The 19,124-nt window shown below is 48.3% G+C and overlaps 1 protein-coding gene across 1 annotated transcript; it reads left to right on the top strand.

Moving 5' to 3' along the window:
* Nucleotides 1-6,826: 6,826 nt before the first annotated feature.
* Nucleotides 6,827-9,235, top strand: Rhob (ras homolog family member B). The gene has a single exon (XM_005079081.4). It carries the CDS (start codon nucleotides 7,225-7,227, stop codon nucleotides 7,813-7,815), a length of 591 nt encoding a protein of 196 aa, XP_005079138.1. The 5' UTR covers nucleotides 6,827-7,224; the 3' UTR covers nucleotides 7,816-9,235.
* The last annotated feature ends 9,889 nt before the right edge of the window (nucleotides 9,236-19,124 follow it).

Raw genomic sequence — 19,124 nt, forward strand, 5'->3', positions numbered from 1 at the left:
GCATGTGTGTCTGTGCACCACACGGGTCAGAAGAGGATTCTGATCCCCTGGGACTGGAGTTATGACAGTGTGTACCACTATGTGGGTGCTGGGAACCGAACTCAGGTCCTCTGGAAGAACAACCAAGGCTCTTAACCACAGAGCCATCTCGCCAGCCCCTTCAGTTTCTTTCTTAAACATACGCTGTGATCAAGTTGATCAGGAAACACACATTCCCTAATTAAAGCAAGTCCATCAGAGTTGTCATTAGGAGGTTTTCCTGGCCTCTCTTTTCTCACTGGTTCCTAGGAACAGTTTCCCTTGATAAACCACGTTATGCAGCTTTTTGTGTCTGAGGTAGAAAAGGACAAGGTACAGCCCACCAATGAGTTCTCTCCTTCCCAGATTCCGGGGTTCTGAGCAGAGGTTCCTAATACAGGCTCAGTCTGACTCTATAAATAGTCACAGACACATCTTCAGGGGTACACATTGGAGTGTGGCAACCCATTGTGAACTCACCTCCTCCATGTTGCAAAAATTCTGACTTCATCGGGGGAGAGCAGAAGTGAGTCATTCCTGTGCAGAGGGCTCAATTACATCATTTACTCTTTAAGAACTAAAAAAAAAGGGAAGAAAATAAAAAACAAAACTTGGTGTTCCATTCTGTGTTCCTTTCTGGGGGCAAGGCTCTTTTCCCCACTTGTAGGCACCCTGTCAGCTGTGGAAACAACTTCTCCTTACATAAGACGGCTTCCAGCTCCTGCTCCTTGTCTTCTATGTAAAAAGCTCAGTTAATGTCTCAAGGTCTGACGTGGTGGTTATCCAGCGCCAAATGGTCAACCCTGAAATCATACATACAAATAAGTAACATGAGCAGGCTTATTACATACATACATACACACACACACATATATATATAGTAAGAATTAATGAAAAAAAGAGGCCATGAATTTTAAAGAGCCAGGGAGGGTATATGGCAGGATGTAATGATATTATAATATCAAAAATAAAAGCTGGGCACCAGTAGTGTGGGGACACCAGACCTTGTTCAGAGACCTACTTCCCCATCAGCCTGGGAGTAGGCAGCTGTAAGACAATGTTTACTAAATGTTCCCTTTCTTGGGAAGTTTTCTTGAGCCTTTTTGGGGCCTGCTTAAAGTTTTCTTTACACTGTTGAACGAGTCTCTGTGTTGTCAATCCCCGACACCCTCCGCATGTTCTCGGACACAGGCTGCGCAGCGGACGCGGCAAGTAGCACACGACTTTAATCCCAGCACTTGGGAGGAAGAGACAGGCAGATTTCCAAGTTAGAGACCAGCCTGGTCTACAGAGTGAGTTCCAGTATGGGCAGGGTTACACAGATTGTCTCGAACAATCAAAACAACAAGCAAAAGATCTGGGACAATAAAATGATCTTTAGGTTTTATAAGAGATTCTTTGTTCTTATATTAAAGCTTTAGTTATGGGCAATGCGACACACTGATGTGACTCTGGTCTGCGGATGACTTCGGGGAAATCGGTTCTCTCCTTCTACCTTTCTGGGTTTCCGTGATCCATGGAACTCAGGTCCTCAGGTTTGTATGGTAAGCAGCTTTCCTTGCTCAGCCATCCCACCCGCCCTTGTTTGTGTCTCGATAACAGGGCTGGCAATATTATTTTCAGCAGGTCCCTTTTATCCTTGTAAAGGCATTTCCTCCGGCTGAGGACTCAAACTAGCTCTGCTTAAATCAGCCTGGTCTACCTGGGCTTCTATTGGATGACACCTGGTTTGTTTTTAAATTCCGGGTTTCCACAGCCCAGTTATAGCACATGTAATAATAGTCTCTCATAGTCACTTCCACTACCCACCGTGCTGTCTCATTCACAGCTAGGCTCTGGCAGGACTCAGGTGGAGAAGTGAGGTTCCTATATCTGGGTTTTAAGGCTCTTTTTTTTTTTTTAACAAGTGGGGAAACCTATAAAGATCAACAAAGAATGACTTGTTCAAAGCCACAGACCTAGGCAGTAGAAGGGATAAAAAGTGGCTATTGGTGTTTTGCACAAGACTCCTTCTTTTATGTACTGCGTTGGCCAATCATGTTCCTGTAGCTTTGGCTAAATTACTAAATGTTTGTGCAATTGCCGCTAACACCGAACCTACAAGTGTCTACCACCGGGGTGGATTTTGTAATGATGGTACTTGTGTAATGGCGAGTCCCATGACCTTATTTCCTCTCTGGCCTCTCAGTCCTCAGGGACAAAGCTCACACAGCTCTCATCAGGCTAACTTCACCCTAGGAAAGAGGAACTTGTTTTTTATTCTGCCTAAGCCTGTTTCTCACGTCCTATCAAACAGATTTGGTTGGCAACTTTCTCTTTTTTTAATTAATTAATTTTATTTTATATACATTGCTGTTCTGCCTGCAAGTATGTCTGTATGGGGAATCAGATCCCCTGGAAGAGGAATTACAGACAGCTGTGAGCTGCCATGTGGGTGCTGGGAATTGAACCCTGGTCCTCTGGAAGAACAGCTGGTACTCTTTACCTCTGAGCCATCACCCCAACCCCTGGAAACTTTCTTTATACAAAATCTACACAGTAAATGTTTCAGATGCTCCATTTACCACACCACCCCCACCCCCAGGAAAAAATCATCTATTCAAGGTCTGGTTCAAATGTTTTATCTACTGCCTGGTTTTTCCTTACATATCTATAATATCACGCATGACGGTATGTGTATTTATATTTTTCCAATGTCTTAGTTGAGGTTTTGCCTTCCAACCCCTACCCTGTCAATCTGTGTTTACTGAATCAAATGAGTAAGACAGAGATTCCTGGGAACAATCCACATCCAAAGTTTAGATTTCCCCCTAAAATTTAACTTTGGACAAGGATTAGGCTATAGTTCTCTGTCTCTGTCTCGTCTCTACTCCCTCCTCCCCCCCCCCACACACACTGAAAGCCTCTGTATTTAAGGGCAAAGGGAAATGTCCCTCTATCCCCTTAAGGCTTGCTGAAATGCACAGCACCACACAGCAGCTCAGGAGAAGGAAAACACATGCGGATTTGTCACCCCTGCATGGGGCATACTGGAGTGTGACCATGACTGTCCAGCACTTCCAGCCAGGTCTGGAGGTCTATAAACTTTCACGAGCAGGGAAGGATGGAGATAGTTTGGGGACAACGGGAAGGATGAGAAAGCCTGAACTGCTGACTTTGGAAAGGAAAAGAGGTCAAAATGCAAAAACTGTCAAACGACCTGAACTGCCAAGACTAGCCAGTGCTTTAACTAAAAGCCGAGCCCTTTCTCTGCCTCCCCTGACCCTTTACAAAGTCTCACGTGTCCCAGAATGGCCATGGAGTTATTATGTAGTCAATGATGACCTTGAACTCCTGATGCTCCTGCTTCTACTCCCTTCACGAGCCCTGGAATTACAGGCACACACCACCATGCCTAGTTGATCTGGTTTGGGGCTCAACTCAGGGCTTCTGATAGACTAGGCAAGCTCTCTATAAATTGTATACCTCAGCCCCTCCAATATCAGCTTTAAATTTTTTGGTTAAAATTAAACATTGGAGATTTTAATTCCTTCATGGCAAGAGGCTTCAAGGACTCTGTAGCCACATGCAGTCGGTGGCTGCAGCGCAGTTTTGGAGCAGCAGTCCCTCCCTCCCCCTTGCCGATCATCTAGTTCCCCTTCCCGGATTCTGGAGGGAGGTCAGACCAAAGGTCATTGTCCAAGTTCTCAGGTTTAATAGTCAAACTATATTGGTTGTCTGCGGAGTTCTGAGTATTGTATTCTCTTTAGAAACTCAGAGTTAAACTAGGTATCTAGTTAAGGGACAAAGACATACATTGTAGCTGCTATTGCTCCTAGCTCCTCTCCTCTCCTCTCCTCTCTCTCTCTCTCTCTCTCTCTCTCTCTCTCTCTCTCTCTCTCTCTCTCTCTCTCTCTCTCTCTCTCTCTCACACTTAAATGTACACAGTAAATGTAAAAACATTTTTTTGAGTGGGGCAGTGGTGTTGCACACCTTTAATCCCAGTACTCAGGAGGCAGAGCCTGGCCTGGTCTACAGGGTGAGTTCCAGGACAGCCAGGGCTACACAGAGAAACCCTGTCTCGAGAAAAAAAAAAAAAAAAACAACCAAAAAAAGGAAAGAAAGAAAAGGCTATGGAGAGTGCCACCAGGTGGCGCTATAATCTAGTGAAAATTCCAAATTCCGTTCTCTGGTCTGGTCTAGTGGGGTGTGAGTTACAGAAGACCCTGGGAGGTGAGGAAACAGTAACAACAGCAAAACCCACAAAACAAATAAAGGGCAAATAAATTAGGTTGTAGACTAGAAATGGATTAATTCCCTCCTTCTGTTTGAAAGATAAGTTCTGTTCTCACATTGGCTGCTACCCATCATACAGTAAGAATCTACATATTAATAAAAATTTGAAAATGCTCTCTCTTGCAGAAAAATTAAATCTAGATATTGCCTTGTAGTGAAAGTGCATTTTGAAGGGTGGAGGTGGAAAAGGGGGGAGATTATAAAGCCCTTCACCTAGTTTGGAAAGTTTATCCTGTAAGCAGTGTGGTCTCTGAAGAAGCCAGTCCTTGGGGGGTGGGGTGCTAAAGTGTTGTGGGTGAGGGAGCAAATCCCATGAAGAAATCGCTGCAGAATGAGATGTTTCTCCTTCTTTACTTTGGCATAATGTGCCCACTTCGTATTTTTAGCAATTATTTCAATGCAGGGTTTTGAGCTCGGAACACCGGTATAATACGTCTGGAAATCAGGAAACGGTGGACTTAATCCTGCTTCCTGATTCTTTGTATTTAAGTCTTTTAAAGAACCACATGATACAAGTCCTGTTTTACATTTTCTCAATATTTGAAGTTTAAGGACATAGCCAAGATTCCCAAGCTATATTAAGACCAAGGAAAGCAATGCTCACAATGCAGCCATAAAAAGTGTTGACTAGAAGGAGAAAAATATGTGTAACTATACTTTTCCCGTAACAGGAGTGTGTGTGTGTGTGTGTGTGTGTGTGTGTGTGTGTGTGTGTGACTTCCTAAACCAGCGGACAACCAAGCCATTTGACAGTTCCGAAAAACTAAAGCAGATAAAAACAAAGGGCTAGCCTGGGGTAAAGAAAACCCAGGCTTTCTGGTCTTTGAATAAGTTGTTCTCTGAGATGGGCTCTAGGGGTTAGTGGCACTAATGGAACATTTGGCTTGATTATATCTGTACAGCTACATAGAGCAGTGCGCCATTGGAATCATTTGTGCAAACACCGGCTGACTGTATGGGTTTGGTCAGATGACAGCAGAATCTGGTAAGTATTGAGGTAAGAACTAAAAGGTTCCACTCTGAGAAGTTGGGCTGGCTCTCCATAGTCATTCCTCCCTGTCCCATTTTGTTGCTCAGGCTTGATCTCCAACCCCGAGGCTCAGAAGATCAGTCCCTGAGCCAAACCTCCTGTGTGACTAGAACGGCTACAGGTGGGCAGGCCTACCACGCGCCGGCCATTTATTGATTCTTACAAAGGGCCAGGCATATGTGTTAGGTCTTCAAGATGCTGAGATAAGAGCAAATGCAGGCCTTCAGACAACTAAGGGGGGGGGGAGGAAAAGGAGCAATAACACACCACATGTTATTGTTATTTTTATGATAAAGTGCATGGTGGACCTTGGGGGATTCCATGGCAGGCTGAGGGTGACTGAGGTGGAGGACAAACATGCCAGGCAGACAGAGCTTAGTGAGAAGTTTGAAAGGGAAGGGAAGGGAGAAGGAAAGAGAAAAGAGGTGAAGAGATGACACAGGGACAGAGAGAGGACAGAAGAGACGAGGGAGACAGGAAAAGTCCTGTGTGCCCCAGGGAAACAGCAGGAAAGAGAGCATAAGTGTGCGGGGACATTTTCTTTCTTTCTTCTTCTTCTTTTTTTTAAGGGTCCTTTGCACCTGTGTCCAGACTAGTAGTTATGTGGTACTGTCTGAGTGTATTCTGCCAGGTGACAGGGGCAAGCCAGCGTAATGCCTGAATCCTTACAGTTATGACCCACCATATCATGACATGGTGGGTTGTTTTCTCTACCCTGGATAAGCGTTCTTAGCCTAGCCCTCCACTAGGGACCCCGGCTCAAATGTCAACTATCTCTCAAGTGCACCTCTCTTTCCATTGTCCTAAGGCAGCGCTACTCCTAGATCCCTCCCCTTATCTTCTTCACTAAGTGCAGGCCTTAAAGAGAACAGCCTGGAGGAGGCTCACCCAGGCCCATCCAATTTACTGTCAAGCCACTCATTGTGAAAAGGCTGCCTCGGGGCGAGTACTAGGGTGCGGCCCAGAGCAGAAGAGGGGTAAGTCACCCAAAGAAAGTAAGAAAGAAAAAGAAACCCTTGGCTAGGGACAAAAGTGTGCATGGGAGTCTGTTTATGTAAAAACAAGAACCACGTTAAAGGAGCCGCCCCTCCCCCATGTGTCTGTACACGGGCGCACGGGCGCGGAGTTTGCTCGGAAGCAAGGTAAATCTGAAACCGTGGGAGTAGCCAACGCCCCACAAAAAGTGAGGCTCGTCTCGGAACTGCCCACCCAGACCCGGAGGCCTCCAGATTGCCTGCTCCACCGCTTCGCACTCGGAGAGGCTGCAGCGAAGGCGGAGACCTGGCAGCCACAGAGCCCCACGGGGCGGGCCGCCGCGCAGACTCCACAGTCACCGCCTCTCCCAGCCCGGCGGACAGGGCCGTCAATCATGCTCCGCCGGACACGCCTTCGGACTGCAGCGGGCGGCCAATCGGAGCCAAGCTCCGCAGCGATGAGCTCAGCCCGATGGCTTCCCATTGGCTGGCTATATTAAGAAAGTGGCCGGACTCTTTAAATAGCGGGCGCTAGGGCCGCAGCCTGCATCTGCCACCGCAGTCCGGCTGTCGTTGTCCGCGCCAGTGTACCTTTGATCTGGACGATACCCTCTTCGGGAAGGAAGCTAGGCCGAGTCCTCAGCACCAGCCATCGCCTCGCACAAAGCAAGCCCAGCTCCGGGACAGCCGAGGACCGCAGCACCGCCCGGCAGCAGCGCGGCGACACGCTCCGTGCGCCTTATGCCCCCGCGCCCCTGCCGCGGCAGCCAGAGCGCCCCGAGAGAACGCACCACCGCGGGGTCCCGGTGCAGCTAGCGATCCTAGCCCGCAGCGCGCCGCCGCGGGAAAGCGGCAAACGGCAAGCAGGGAGCGGGACGGCGGCGAGGCGCTCGAGGGCCCCTCCTGCTGCCCGCGCCCGGTGAGCTCATGGCGGCCATCCGCAAGAAGCTGGTGGTGGTGGGCGACGGCGCGTGCGGCAAGACGTGCCTGCTGATCGTGTTCAGTAAGGACGAGTTCCCCGAGGTGTACGTGCCCACCGTGTTCGAGAACTATGTGGCGGACATCGAGGTGGACGGCAAGCAGGTGGAGCTGGCGCTGTGGGACACGGCGGGCCAGGAGGACTACGATCGTTTACGGCCGCTCTCCTACCCGGACACCGACGTCATCCTTATGTGCTTCTCGGTGGACAGCCCGGACTCTCTGGAGAACATCCCGGAGAAGTGGGTGCCCGAGGTAAAGCACTTCTGCCCCAATGTGCCAATCATCCTGGTGGCCAACAAGAAAGACCTGCGCAGCGATGAGCATGTTCGCACGGAGCTGGCCCGAATGAAGCAAGAGCCAGTGCGCACGGATGACGGCCGCGCCATGGCGGTGCGCATCCAAGCCTATGACTACCTCGAGTGCTCGGCCAAGACCAAGGAGGGCGTGCGCGAGGTCTTCGAGACGGCAACGCGCGCCGCGCTGCAGAAGCGCTACGGCTCCCAGAATGGTTGCATCAACTGCTGCAAGGTGCTATGAGGGCCGCGCCCTGCCTCCCGCCCCTGCCAGCGTGGCTCCCCCTCCTTGGCCCGGTCACCCACGAGCCGAGCCGGGAGAAAGGGAGACCCACGTCGTCCCCAAGGACACCACCAGACTGCCTGGCATCTGCTGGTGGCTCTGGCTGGTCACGCCGAGAATTAGCGTGGGCACCGAGCTCCCCCTTCCCCAGTGTCTGTGTGTGTCCAGCTGTGTGGCACAGGCCTGGGTGCCCTGCTGAATGCCAAGGGGTTCCTGAGCCAGGCCTCAAAGTGTGGTTGTGTGTATGTACGACTCCCTACACCCCCTACCCCACTCTTGCCCCACCCTGCCTCTGGTTTCCCCAGAGGCACGCAGAGTGGTCGAGCTCCAGCAGATGTTCCGCTTGTAACCAGCGAGCCACTAGTGTCCCTCCATGTCTGTAACATAGACCCCTGGAACCACGGGAGGGGAGGGTTGGGGAAGACTATGGGGGTGTTACATGAATACAGATTTTATTTTCGGAGGCAGAATGGTATTGTTTTAGTGGTAGTGAGTGGTGTGACCCAGGACGCAAGAACAGCTCCTTTCCCAGGCTGGATCTGGCGCCCGCCCATCCAAGCATGAACTGGACTTCGCCATCTTTCCACATCCTGGGAAAGACATTTGCAACTGGCTTAGGGTTGAGAGGAAACGGCTTCCTGACAGAGTCTCCTGGGCCAACAACCCCCAGCGAACCTCCTTTCCAGCCTCCGGCGGCAGAGGATCCAGGGAGTGCTATGGGGGCCACTTTTGCCATAAGCGAACTTTGTGCCTGTCCCACAAGTGAACGTTGTTCAGTCCGAGAAACTATTGTTACTGAATTTATTTAAAGACTGAAGCTTTTTTTTTGTTATTGTTGTTGATGGAAGAATTCTTTGCACAATTGTCTCATTGTTCGACACTCAGTGCACTTGTCATTTGCATAAGACAGCATTCTGGCCACACTTGTATGCTGTAACCTCATCTACTTCTGATGGTCTCTTTTTGTTTTTTTAATACTATGATGACTTTAAGGAGATGAAAAAAAACACTAAATTTTGTTTTCTTGAAAAAAAGTGTCAACACTGTTTTGTGATTTTTATTTGTGTAGCTTACGCACACTGTTTTGATAAAGGAAGGCAACATATCGGGGTCTATTTAAACCTCCTCCCATTTCAGCTATGTGAAATTTTCTCTACGATGTGCAGAGAAAAGCCTCCCTCCTACTCCCTTTCCCTCACCCCTGCCCATCCCAGTGGTACTTCTACTAAGTTGTCGTCTTGATTTTTTTTGTTTGTTTATTTTATTTTTTAAATAAACTGACAAATGACAAAGTGGTGAGCTTACGATGTTTACATAAAAGTTCTATAAGCTGTGTATACAGTTTTTTATGTAAGATATTAAAAGACTATGATGACATTTATAAGTGGCTCTTGTGGCTTAATAGTGTCATTAAAAGTACCTGAATTTTGGGTGGGAAGAATTCTCAGAGAGACTTTTCTGGCAGTTACCCCACTGGTTCCTCTACAGTAAATGCAGTCAATGAGCCTGGCTCTTTTTAGGGGGGTTGGGTGACCCAGAGGGGCTGGGCTGTTCCTGTCACATTCCCAGAGGAAGATAAGCTTGTTACACAGACACCCAGAGTGTATGAATTACTGTGAGTTTAGTCCCATTAGGCGAGGCCTAAAGCCTTGGTTTGACTTCCTCTGTAGGTATTTAAAAAGTGCCTTAAATAAATATGATCTGGGGTGTTGTCACTCTTTGACAATGAGAAAAGTTGTTATTTGTCAATGTTAAATGTAGATGACTTAAAAAATAAATGGTCCTAGGAAGTGTGGCTAATCACACGTGTGGACCAGGCTGGGAACTTAAGAGTTAGGGAATAGACTGTCCCTGATCTCCCGTCTCACACAGACACACACACACACACACACACACACACACACACACACACACACACACACACACACACACACACACACGCCTCCCAACTAAGCTGGTATCTCTGGGAAAGGGAATGCATGTGGCTGGAGCTTTAGGGTGAGGTCCAGGGAGGGAGCTAAATAAGGCACTGGCTCTTTTATGATACAACTTTTGCCTGAATGATTCCAGAAGGAACCCATAATGCCTTATTCTAAGGACCAGGAGTGGCCCTGCAGACAGAAGTGTGTTTCAGTGGTCAGCACTTAAAGCTGGAGAAGCCCGGCTCGGCTCAGAAATCCAACCTTGAGACCTCCTAGTTTCAGACAGACCTCCTTCTACGGTGTACCCTAGCTACACAGGCTGGTTTGTTCTTAGGAGACCGCAATAAAACCCTGCTTTAGACAGGAGGGCTCAAACCTGCCCGCTCTCACAAGCTTCCAGGGGAGGGTGCCAGCCTCTCCCATCGACTTCAGAGGTTTGTTTTTGTTCTGGAACCATTGCTTTGTGGGTTCCTGGTGCTGGCTTGCCACACTCCAGCCCCTCCTCCTCCGCACTGGGACCCAGGGTGGGGAAGGCCTCCTTTGAAGTTGCTTGCCTCAAAACTGCGGCTTCTGTTTCCCCAGTCTCCCCTCAGAAAAGCCTGTCTGTGGTGACCTTTCACCCAGTTAAGCATTCCAGAACGAGGCCTCTATGCCTCTAGGTCCCCAGCTCCGCAGGGCACAGGGTCCATAGGCCAACAGTGGGGGTTGTTTGGGCTTCTCCAGGAGTAGAGAGGCTGGGTCCATCCAGACTTGCTGCCCCTTTAAGAATAGGTTAACACCTCTCCCTTTATCCCACAGTTTCTTTTCATGTTAGAGGCAAATCTTTCCACAGAAAAACAGAGTGTTTACTTGCACATTTCAGAGTCCTCGGTACCAGGGAGTGCAGGACTTTGTTGGAGAAGAGCTCAGGCTTGGGCCCAATGCCCAGAACTGTAGCCAGCTATCTGAGAGCCTGGAGACCAGACCTCCTGAAAAGGGCCATTCTGGATACCTAAAGCTGTTTTTCATGTTTGGGGGAAGACCAACACGCAGATGATGCATAGCAGCCGGCATTACACTTGTTTTAAGATGGAGGGCACTTACTGTAATATTCCTGCCAGAGCATACTCTTTTTGTTACATCAGGACCCAACTGGAAAATATAAAGATGAATCGCTGTAGGCTGGAAAATCAATTAGGAAAAAGAGGTGAAACATCTGGTGTTATTCTAAGGATATGAAAATTCATTTTGCACATTTAAAATAAATGTGTTGAGTTCATTTACCTGCCGGTTGAACCGTTTTTCGGAAAATAGCGGGGGGGGGGGGTATTGATCCTGGACATGGGCATTTTACAGCAAGGGGCATTGTCTAGAATTCCAATTCCCCTTTAATATTAATCTTAATTCAGTCTGGATTGGAAGGTCTTTTCCACATGTGTTTTAGCAGGTTAAATTTTCTTTTTTTAATTTAAGCATGACAGGAATCATATGGAGAGCTGGTTAAAACACAGACTGCTGCAAATGGTAGCCTCAGAGATTCCAAGCCAGTGGGTCTGAGTGGGGGGTGTGAGAACTGGGAACTCTGATAAGGACCTACGTGACAGTGAGGCTGCAGGGTTGCGGACAACACCTTGAGGATGAGCGGCTTGGACGAGGGGAGTGTGCTTGCCACGGGAGAGAGTGGGGAAGAGGCTTCCATATTAAAGTACCGCAAATCCTGCAGACTTCTGGTGTGTCCTCGATGACTTCCTTACCCCGGGGAATCTCAGAAGGAAACAGAACCCCTATTTATTCCGTATCAGCATCTACTAATGGGTATACAAGAGCAATGGGACCCTGTCCTTACCCTTAAGGAACTAGGTCACCGCTTCTGCCTCAGGTGTGGCAGAGATGCACTCACCTGGACTGATCGTCCTTGCATGGACGTACCAGGGTACCAGGTAAGGGGAGGATGGGGCCCTGGGGCAGCAGTTCCTCCATTTGGGAAAGATGTCATGCAGGAAGACATTTGAATAGTCTTAAAGTGGGAGCGGGGGAAGTGTAGGTGGGAGAAATAGTGAGGATGAGGGTGGGAGAATGGGCAACTGGACCAGTAACACTTGGATGATGTGAACAGCTTCTTTGGTTTCTAATAACACTTGGCCTCTTTGGGGGCAAGAACTGTGCATAGCCCCTCTGGCGTATATTTCTTCAACAAAGCCCCTATTCTCCCCTCCCATAGCTCAGGATGCTTCTCGTAGACTGTGGAGAGAAGGTGGGTGCTAGTTATTTCAATGTTTTCTCTGTGCCTTCCAAGAGTGGGGCAGGCATGGATTAGCTTAAAAAAAAAAAGTGTTCCTGGGAAACACACCCCGTGTTTACTAAAGCAATGAACACACAAAGGCACCTTGGGCCTCAGTTTCTTAAATATTTACCATATTCCTGGGTTCTTCATCTGGCTAGAGAAGGAACCTCGCTACTCAGACTGTGTCCTGAACTCTCAAACCCCTCATATGAGGCAAGAGCCCAGACAACTCAATTCATGGATTCCTATTTATCCATCCCTTCCGCTACCCCTTTAAGACAGGGTCTCATGTAGCCCAAGCTAGCCTTGAACCAGCTATAGGGGAGAGGATTCACCTTGAACTTCTGATTCTCTGACTATACCTTTTGAGTGCTGGGATTACAGGCATGTATGTCCTACCATGCCCTGATTATGTGGTGTTTGAACCCAGGAGGACCTTATGCATGCTAGGCAAGCACCCTACCAACTGAGCTACATTAACAGTCTATCTTGTTTATTCTTGTATCCAAAAAATGTTTCTTGTTAAATGAAAGACTCTGGACTAAGCACTATGCCGGGAGCTTGGCATGCAGTAGATAAAGAGACCTCATCTCTCCTCCCATGAAGAATATTCCATCTAGCATTACTTCTAAACAAGCAATAATAACGATAATATTAGCCAGGACTGATTGGGTACACACTGAGTATTACTCCCAGCCCTTTGTTTTGTGATTTTATTTAATTCTTGTATTAATATCTATGATTATATAGCAAATTATTCCAAAACTCAGTGGCTTGGAAAACCACTTATTGCCTCAGAGTTCCCATAATTCAGGAATGCAGGCACAGCTTAGCTGTGTTTTCTGAATCGAGCTTTGGCAAAAGGCAGAAATCAAGTGTGTTCATGATCAGAAGCCCTAGAGATTGGAAGCCCAGCCTAGGGCCGTGGAGCGATCGGGGTCCAGCTTCTGACGGATGCCTTGGAGAGATGAAACAATGATCTGGATGAGGATGGAGCGAGAGGAGGTTGACTTTCAGATAGGTGGCAAGCTTGTTGGCTTGCTTGTCAGTGTGCCTGATGACCAGTGCCTGACAAGAGCTGGGATCTCAGCAAATAGTAGTTGAAGGAATATAGCAATAAAGAAAGGACCAACATTTCTGAAACTCAAGCTTCTAAATGGCAATGGTCAAAGTTTGGAATAGCTACTATGGGCAGTGAAGGGGAGATAGATGAGTTAAGAATGCCTGGGCTCCGTGTAGGATTCTTGAGTCCAGGGATTAAGAAAAATCTTCTTTTCACAAGTTATTGTTATCTATTGTTTTTCTTTCCTTACGTGTGTGTACAGGCCTGTGTGTGTTCATGAGTGTGCCCATATGCAGGCCCATGTGGAGGCCAGAAGTCGACCTCAGGTGTCACTCCTTAGGTACTGTTCACCTTGTTTTTGAGTCAGGGTCTCTTACTGGCCAGGAGCTTACTCAGTAGGCTAAACTGGCTAGCCGGGAAGCCCCAGAAGTCCACTTGTTTTCCGCCTCCCCCTTGTTAGGATTACAAGCATGCACCACCATGTATGACTTTTTGGTTTTGTTTGTTTTTGGGGAAGGGTGGTTTCAAGACAGGGTCTCTTTGTAGCCTTGGCAGTCCCGGAACTCACTCTGTAGACCAGGCTGGCCACAAACTAACAGATATCTGCTTACGCCTGCCTGCTGAGTGCTGGAATTAAAGGCATGTGCCACCACCATCTATCCATAGGTTCTGAGGACTGAACTCAGGCCCTCATGATTATACTGAAAATACTTTACCAATTGTAGTCTCCTTAGCCCCATCACCATCACCACCACCACCACCACCACCATCACCACCACCAACCACCACCACCACCCACCATCATCACCAACACCAGATCACCACGACCGCATCACCACCACCAGCAACTACAACTGCTGCTATTACTGCGCTGGAGACGGACCCCAGAGCCCTATGCATGCTAAGCTTGTGCTCTACAACTGAGCTACATCTACAGCCCAAACCAATCCTCTGTTAAGGCCAGGCTTTGCACACTGGCAATACCAGTGGAGAGAAGGCCTTCTTTTCTGAACCCCACCTCTGGCAAAAGTACATGATGAGATCAACCCAGTGAGGTCTCTGGGGGAAAGATGCCAATGCATTTTCAGGACTAGAGCCACCTCCACGGGGTCACCTGGGTGGCTGGATGTGTTCAGCTGTCACACTGTGGGCTTAGCTATAAGTTTCAGAGAAAGGTAGGCTAAGACTTGGGTTCTTGGTAGACCTAGCTTGTCTTTCCATTTCAGAAGTGGCCAACTGAAAGAGCAGGCCTGGGGAAGCAAACCTTTAAAGACTGCTATCCCTGCTTGACAACTGTGAGTTGGAGTTTGCTTCTCTGTTCAGTTCTGAAAAGGTAAGAAACAAATGTTACAAGAAGCCAGTTCTTGCTACTGACCGATTCCATTTTGTTCCAGAGCTTATTTGACCTTTAGATAAACAACTAAAACCTTCGAGAAGCACCTCAAAGGGATGCGGGAACACATTTGCTGTGGGACTCTGACAGTATAAAAAATGCATTATTTATATGAATGCTAAAAAAAAGCACTTGTAAAATACACCGTCTTCAGTAATGGCCAAATATGGAAGGCTCAGATATGTGATCACATACCCAGGCAGACACTAAGTGGGAAGGTCCACTCATGCCCCTTTCTTTACAGTGTGCATTCGAAGGACTACAAATTCCTCACAAGGATGTCTCAGAATCGCAGGCCAAATGGAGACCAAGAGGAAATAAACAAGATAACGTGAACGTAAGTTAGCTGCCCTAGGTTCTCTTCTCTGGGTTTAGTAGTGCCAGGGAAGAATTATTCAAAGCTATAGCATTATGGGGGACAGTAAAAGTTGCAGGGTATACAGGTGGCTACCTGACAATAGAATAAGACAAAATTCAAAGGACATAGAAACAGTACGAAGGGGGTAAGGGCAAACCAGGCTTAGCAAACTAAGTATCTTCTCCCAGGCTGGTATGATCCGGTGTCACAGTGACCAAAAGTAAACAAAGGACATTCAGAATGGGCAGCAGGATCATGAGTGGGGTGCAGAGATCTGAGGTAGCGGTGGTCCAGGTCACAGGCACACATCCCCGCCCCCACCATCTCTGCTACCTGTGCATCCCCAGCTGATGATGGAAGAGGTCCAAGTTCTTAGACTTTGCCAGGGGCCTCAAGGTAAAGGCAGAAGAGTGGATCAGGAGCGAGGGGCGGGGAGGGGCGGGTCTCCCTTCCTCTCTGATCTTGTGGACCTCGCTGTGTTCTGTTTCTTAGGTGTGTGGGCAGCATAGATAGTGTTCGGGAAAGCCAAGGCTCACAGGCAAAAGCCCTCCTCCTGCTGACATTGCCTGTGTATTCTTGAGTCAATCTGTGTGTGTATGTGTGTGGTGTATGTGTGTGGTGTGTGATGTGTGTGTGTGTGTGTGGTGTATGGTGTGTGTGTGTGTGTGGTCTGTGTGTGGTCTGTGTGTGTGTGTATGTGTGGTGTGTGTGTGTGTGTGGTGTGTGTGTGGTCTGTGTGTGTGTGTGGTGTGTGTGTGTGGTGTGTGTGTGTGGTGTGTGTGTGTGTGATGTGTGGGTGTGTGTGATGTGTGTGTGTGTGTGTGTGGTGTGTGGTGTGTGTGTGTGGTGTGTGTGTGGTCTGTGTGTGTGTGTGTGTGGTGTGTGTGTGTGATGTGTGGTGTGTGGGTGTGTGTGGTGTATGGTGTGTGGTGTATGGTGTGTGTGGGTGTGTGTGGTGTGTGGTGTGTGTGTGTGTGTGGTGTGTGTGTGTGTGGTCTGTGTGTGGTCTGTGTGTGTGTGTATGTGTGGTGTGTGTGTGTGTGTGTGTGTGGTGTGTGTGTGGTCTGTGTGTGTGTGGTGTGTGTGTGTGGTGTGTGGTGTGTGTGTGTGGTGTGTGTGTGTGTGATGTGTGGGTGTGTGTGATGTGTGTGTGTGTGTGGTGTGTGGTGTGTGTGTGTGTGGTGTGTGTGTGGTCTGTGTGTGTGTGTGTGTGTGGTGTGTGTGTGTGTGGTCTGTGTGTGTGTGTGGTGTGTGTGTGTGGTGTGTGGTGTGTGTGTGTGATGTGTGTGGTGTGTGTGTGTGTGATGTGTGTGGTGTGTGTGTGTGTGGTGTGTGGTGTGTGTGTGTGTGGTGTGTGTGTGTGTGTGTGTGTGGTGTGTGTGTGTGTGGTGTGTGGTGTGTGTGTGTGGTATGTGTGTGTGGTGTGTGTGTGTGTGGTGTATGGTGTGTGTGTGTGTGGTGTGTGTGTGTGGTGTGTGTGTGTGGTGTGTGGGTGTGTGTGGTGTATGGTGTGTGGTGTATGGTGTGTGTGGGTGTGTGTGGTGTGTGATGTGTGATGTGTGTGGTGTAGGGTGTGTGTGGTGTGTGTGTGTGGTGTGTGATGTGTGTGGTGTAGGGTGTGTGTGGTGTGTGTGTGTGGTGTGTATGTGTGGTGTGTGGGTGTGTGTGGTGTATGGTGTGTGTGGGTGTGTGTGGTGTGTGATGTGTGATGTGTGTGGTGTGTGTGGTGTGTGTGTGGTATGTGTATGTGTGTGCGCGTGCACACATGTGTATGCGGCATATGCAGGTGTGTGTGTCTCTGTGCACTGGTGGGAACAGAGGCACTAAGAGGGTGCTGGGTGTCAGTTATCTCTATCTCTCTCTACTTTATTAGTTTGATGCAGGTTCTTTCACTGACCCTGAACACTGACCCTGAAGCTCCTTTTTTTTTTCCTCTCAAGCTAGGCTGGCAGCCAGAAAGCCTGAGAGATCCCTCAGTGCTGAACTTACAAGGGTGTGCAGCCATGCCTGATGTCTTGTGTGGGTTCTAGGATCAGACCTCCAGTTCTCCTGCGCTCTGAACTATTGAGCTATCTCCCCACCCTCAAAGGCCAATTGTTCTTATACAGTTCTGCCTCCGCCTCTTTATTTGTAAAATAATTTTAAAGACCAAGTCAGGTAGTTGGCATGGTGCCTGGTTCATTCTGAGTCCTCATCTCAGTCACATAAGCAGAGTGGACATAGAAGAAAATTTGCTGAATATGTGAGTGCAGCATCATGAAAATTCTCGCTTATAGGAGACCTTTCTTTTATGGTTTTAATTTTATTTTCCTTTTATCGAAAATGGGTTCCCTCTCCTATAACATACACTGATTATGGTTTCCCCTTCCTCTACCCCTCCTACCTCTACTACCATCCAGATCCACTCCCTTCAGTCTCTCATTAGAAAAAAAAAAAAAGGCTTCTAAGGCATACTAAACATTTTAACAAAAGAAAATATAATGAGATAAAACGAAACCATCACATCAGAGTTGTTTAGAAGTCCCTCTTAACCATAAGGTCCCCGGAGAATTGTATGGTGTCCACTGTCATACAACCTCAGCATCTGGTGCAGGAGGTAGCCCATGAAAGTTACTTAGGCTACGACTCAGTCACGGAACCCTTCCTGGAGTTCAGGGGGCCTTTGATAACTGGAGATGCTGTCAATTGCATAGATGAATTTGGCAGCTTATGCAGGGGAGTGAGTGCCTGCCATTCAGGTGCCAGGGGAAGTGGCAGCAGAAATGGAGTCCTTCCTGTGTGCAGTAGAAGGGTCTGGGAGCAGTGCACAAAGCTCCCGAGTGTTCAGCAGAGGCAGCAATGGCATGGTTCCAGGCTGTTGACTCACTGCCTTATAACGATGACACAAACCTTCAGAAGCACACTGGCCAGCTCCAGCTGGATGACAGTAGTCATTAGAGGTAAGGGGCTTGGTCACTTGCCCAGGTAAAGATGCTGACCACTCGGAAGAAATCCAGAAATATATGTTATGAAGGTTTAGCTGTTAGTCCCATGTGAGCAAGACTTGGAGGCTCAGAACGCAGGGCTACATCTGTAAACTGAGAGAGCAAGCCTCTGCTTCTTTGCAGGCCAGGAAAATCCTCAGACTCAATCACAAAGGGAGTGGGGGAGGAGACTTGGTCTTTTGACCACTAGGCTTGTGAGTGTCAGAGCCCAGGGCTCCATTTCTACTGGGGAGTTTACCAGACCCATGACAATAGAGCCTGCTAATCCTTTTAAGTCTGTGCAGACTTGTTTGTCTAGCACGGAGGGAGAAGCCAAGCTTCATCAGACTGCAGGAATGGACAGACTGAAGAAAAGTCCTTTGTACAGAGTTGACGTCGTGGTCTTTCTTTTAACTTTCTGGTCAAGGCAGACTGAAAAAAAAAACATATACATATACACATACACACTTGACCAAGGGTAAAGCACCAGGCGGAGGAGGTGCAGGGTGGAAATTCTTGTCCAAAGCAAATCCCTCCAAGCTCACTGTGGCCACAGTCTCAGCTTTTTCAGAAAACTGATCTTGACCTTGACGAGATCTGGGCTGTGTTTTGGAGAAGGCTAGTCACCAGTGAGAGATTTTTGGCTGTTCCTGGTTCACTTTAAAGGGTTTTTTCCCCTCTAAGTGACTTTCAGATAGAATGCCAAATCAATTCAGCTGTGCCAGTTCCCAAATTCTAAGGTATCTGGGGCAAAATCTGGGGTCTATGCCCTCGTGAGGTGGGAAGGCTGCCCCGTGGTGGTTGGATGTAGAAGGCAGAGTTACTCGGTCCTCCCAGCCTTTGGAAGAACAAGTGTGATTTCAGGCTTTGCCTGGCAACAGGTGTCTGGGAAGGCTGTGTTAGCGGGGTTCTGACTCATCCTTTTCAAATCACACTGTGATTGGTCAGGCATCTCCTTCACTAGGTCAAGGGTGAAAAACGTTATAGGAGTTTAAAGAGGCAGAACTGGAACTGAATAGATAGGAACTTTTTCCTTGGAAGTGGTCACTGAGACCACCGGATCCTGATGGTTCAGAGTCAGAGGCCGGGTGGAGGCCACCAAGAATGGGTTTAGGCCTTAGTGAAACAATGTTTGCAGCTCCCTCCTCCTAAGGGCAGACATGTCAGAGATCTGCCCATGAGATTTAACTCAGTTTCTACTGGACTCTGGCACTCTGGCAGGTGGGATGGCTCCTGCTGTCTTGTCATTAGTCTGGTGACCTGTCCAAGTGTGTGTAGACTGTGAAAGAATCCTAGGTTTTGTTATTG

Source organism: Mesocricetus auratus, unplaced genomic scaffold, assembly GCF_017639785.1.
Source record: "Mesocricetus auratus isolate SY011 unplaced genomic scaffold, BCM_Maur_2.0 Super-Scaffold_100024, whole genome shotgun sequence".
Lineage (NCBI taxonomy): Eukaryota > Metazoa > Chordata > Mammalia > Rodentia > Cricetidae > Mesocricetus > Mesocricetus auratus.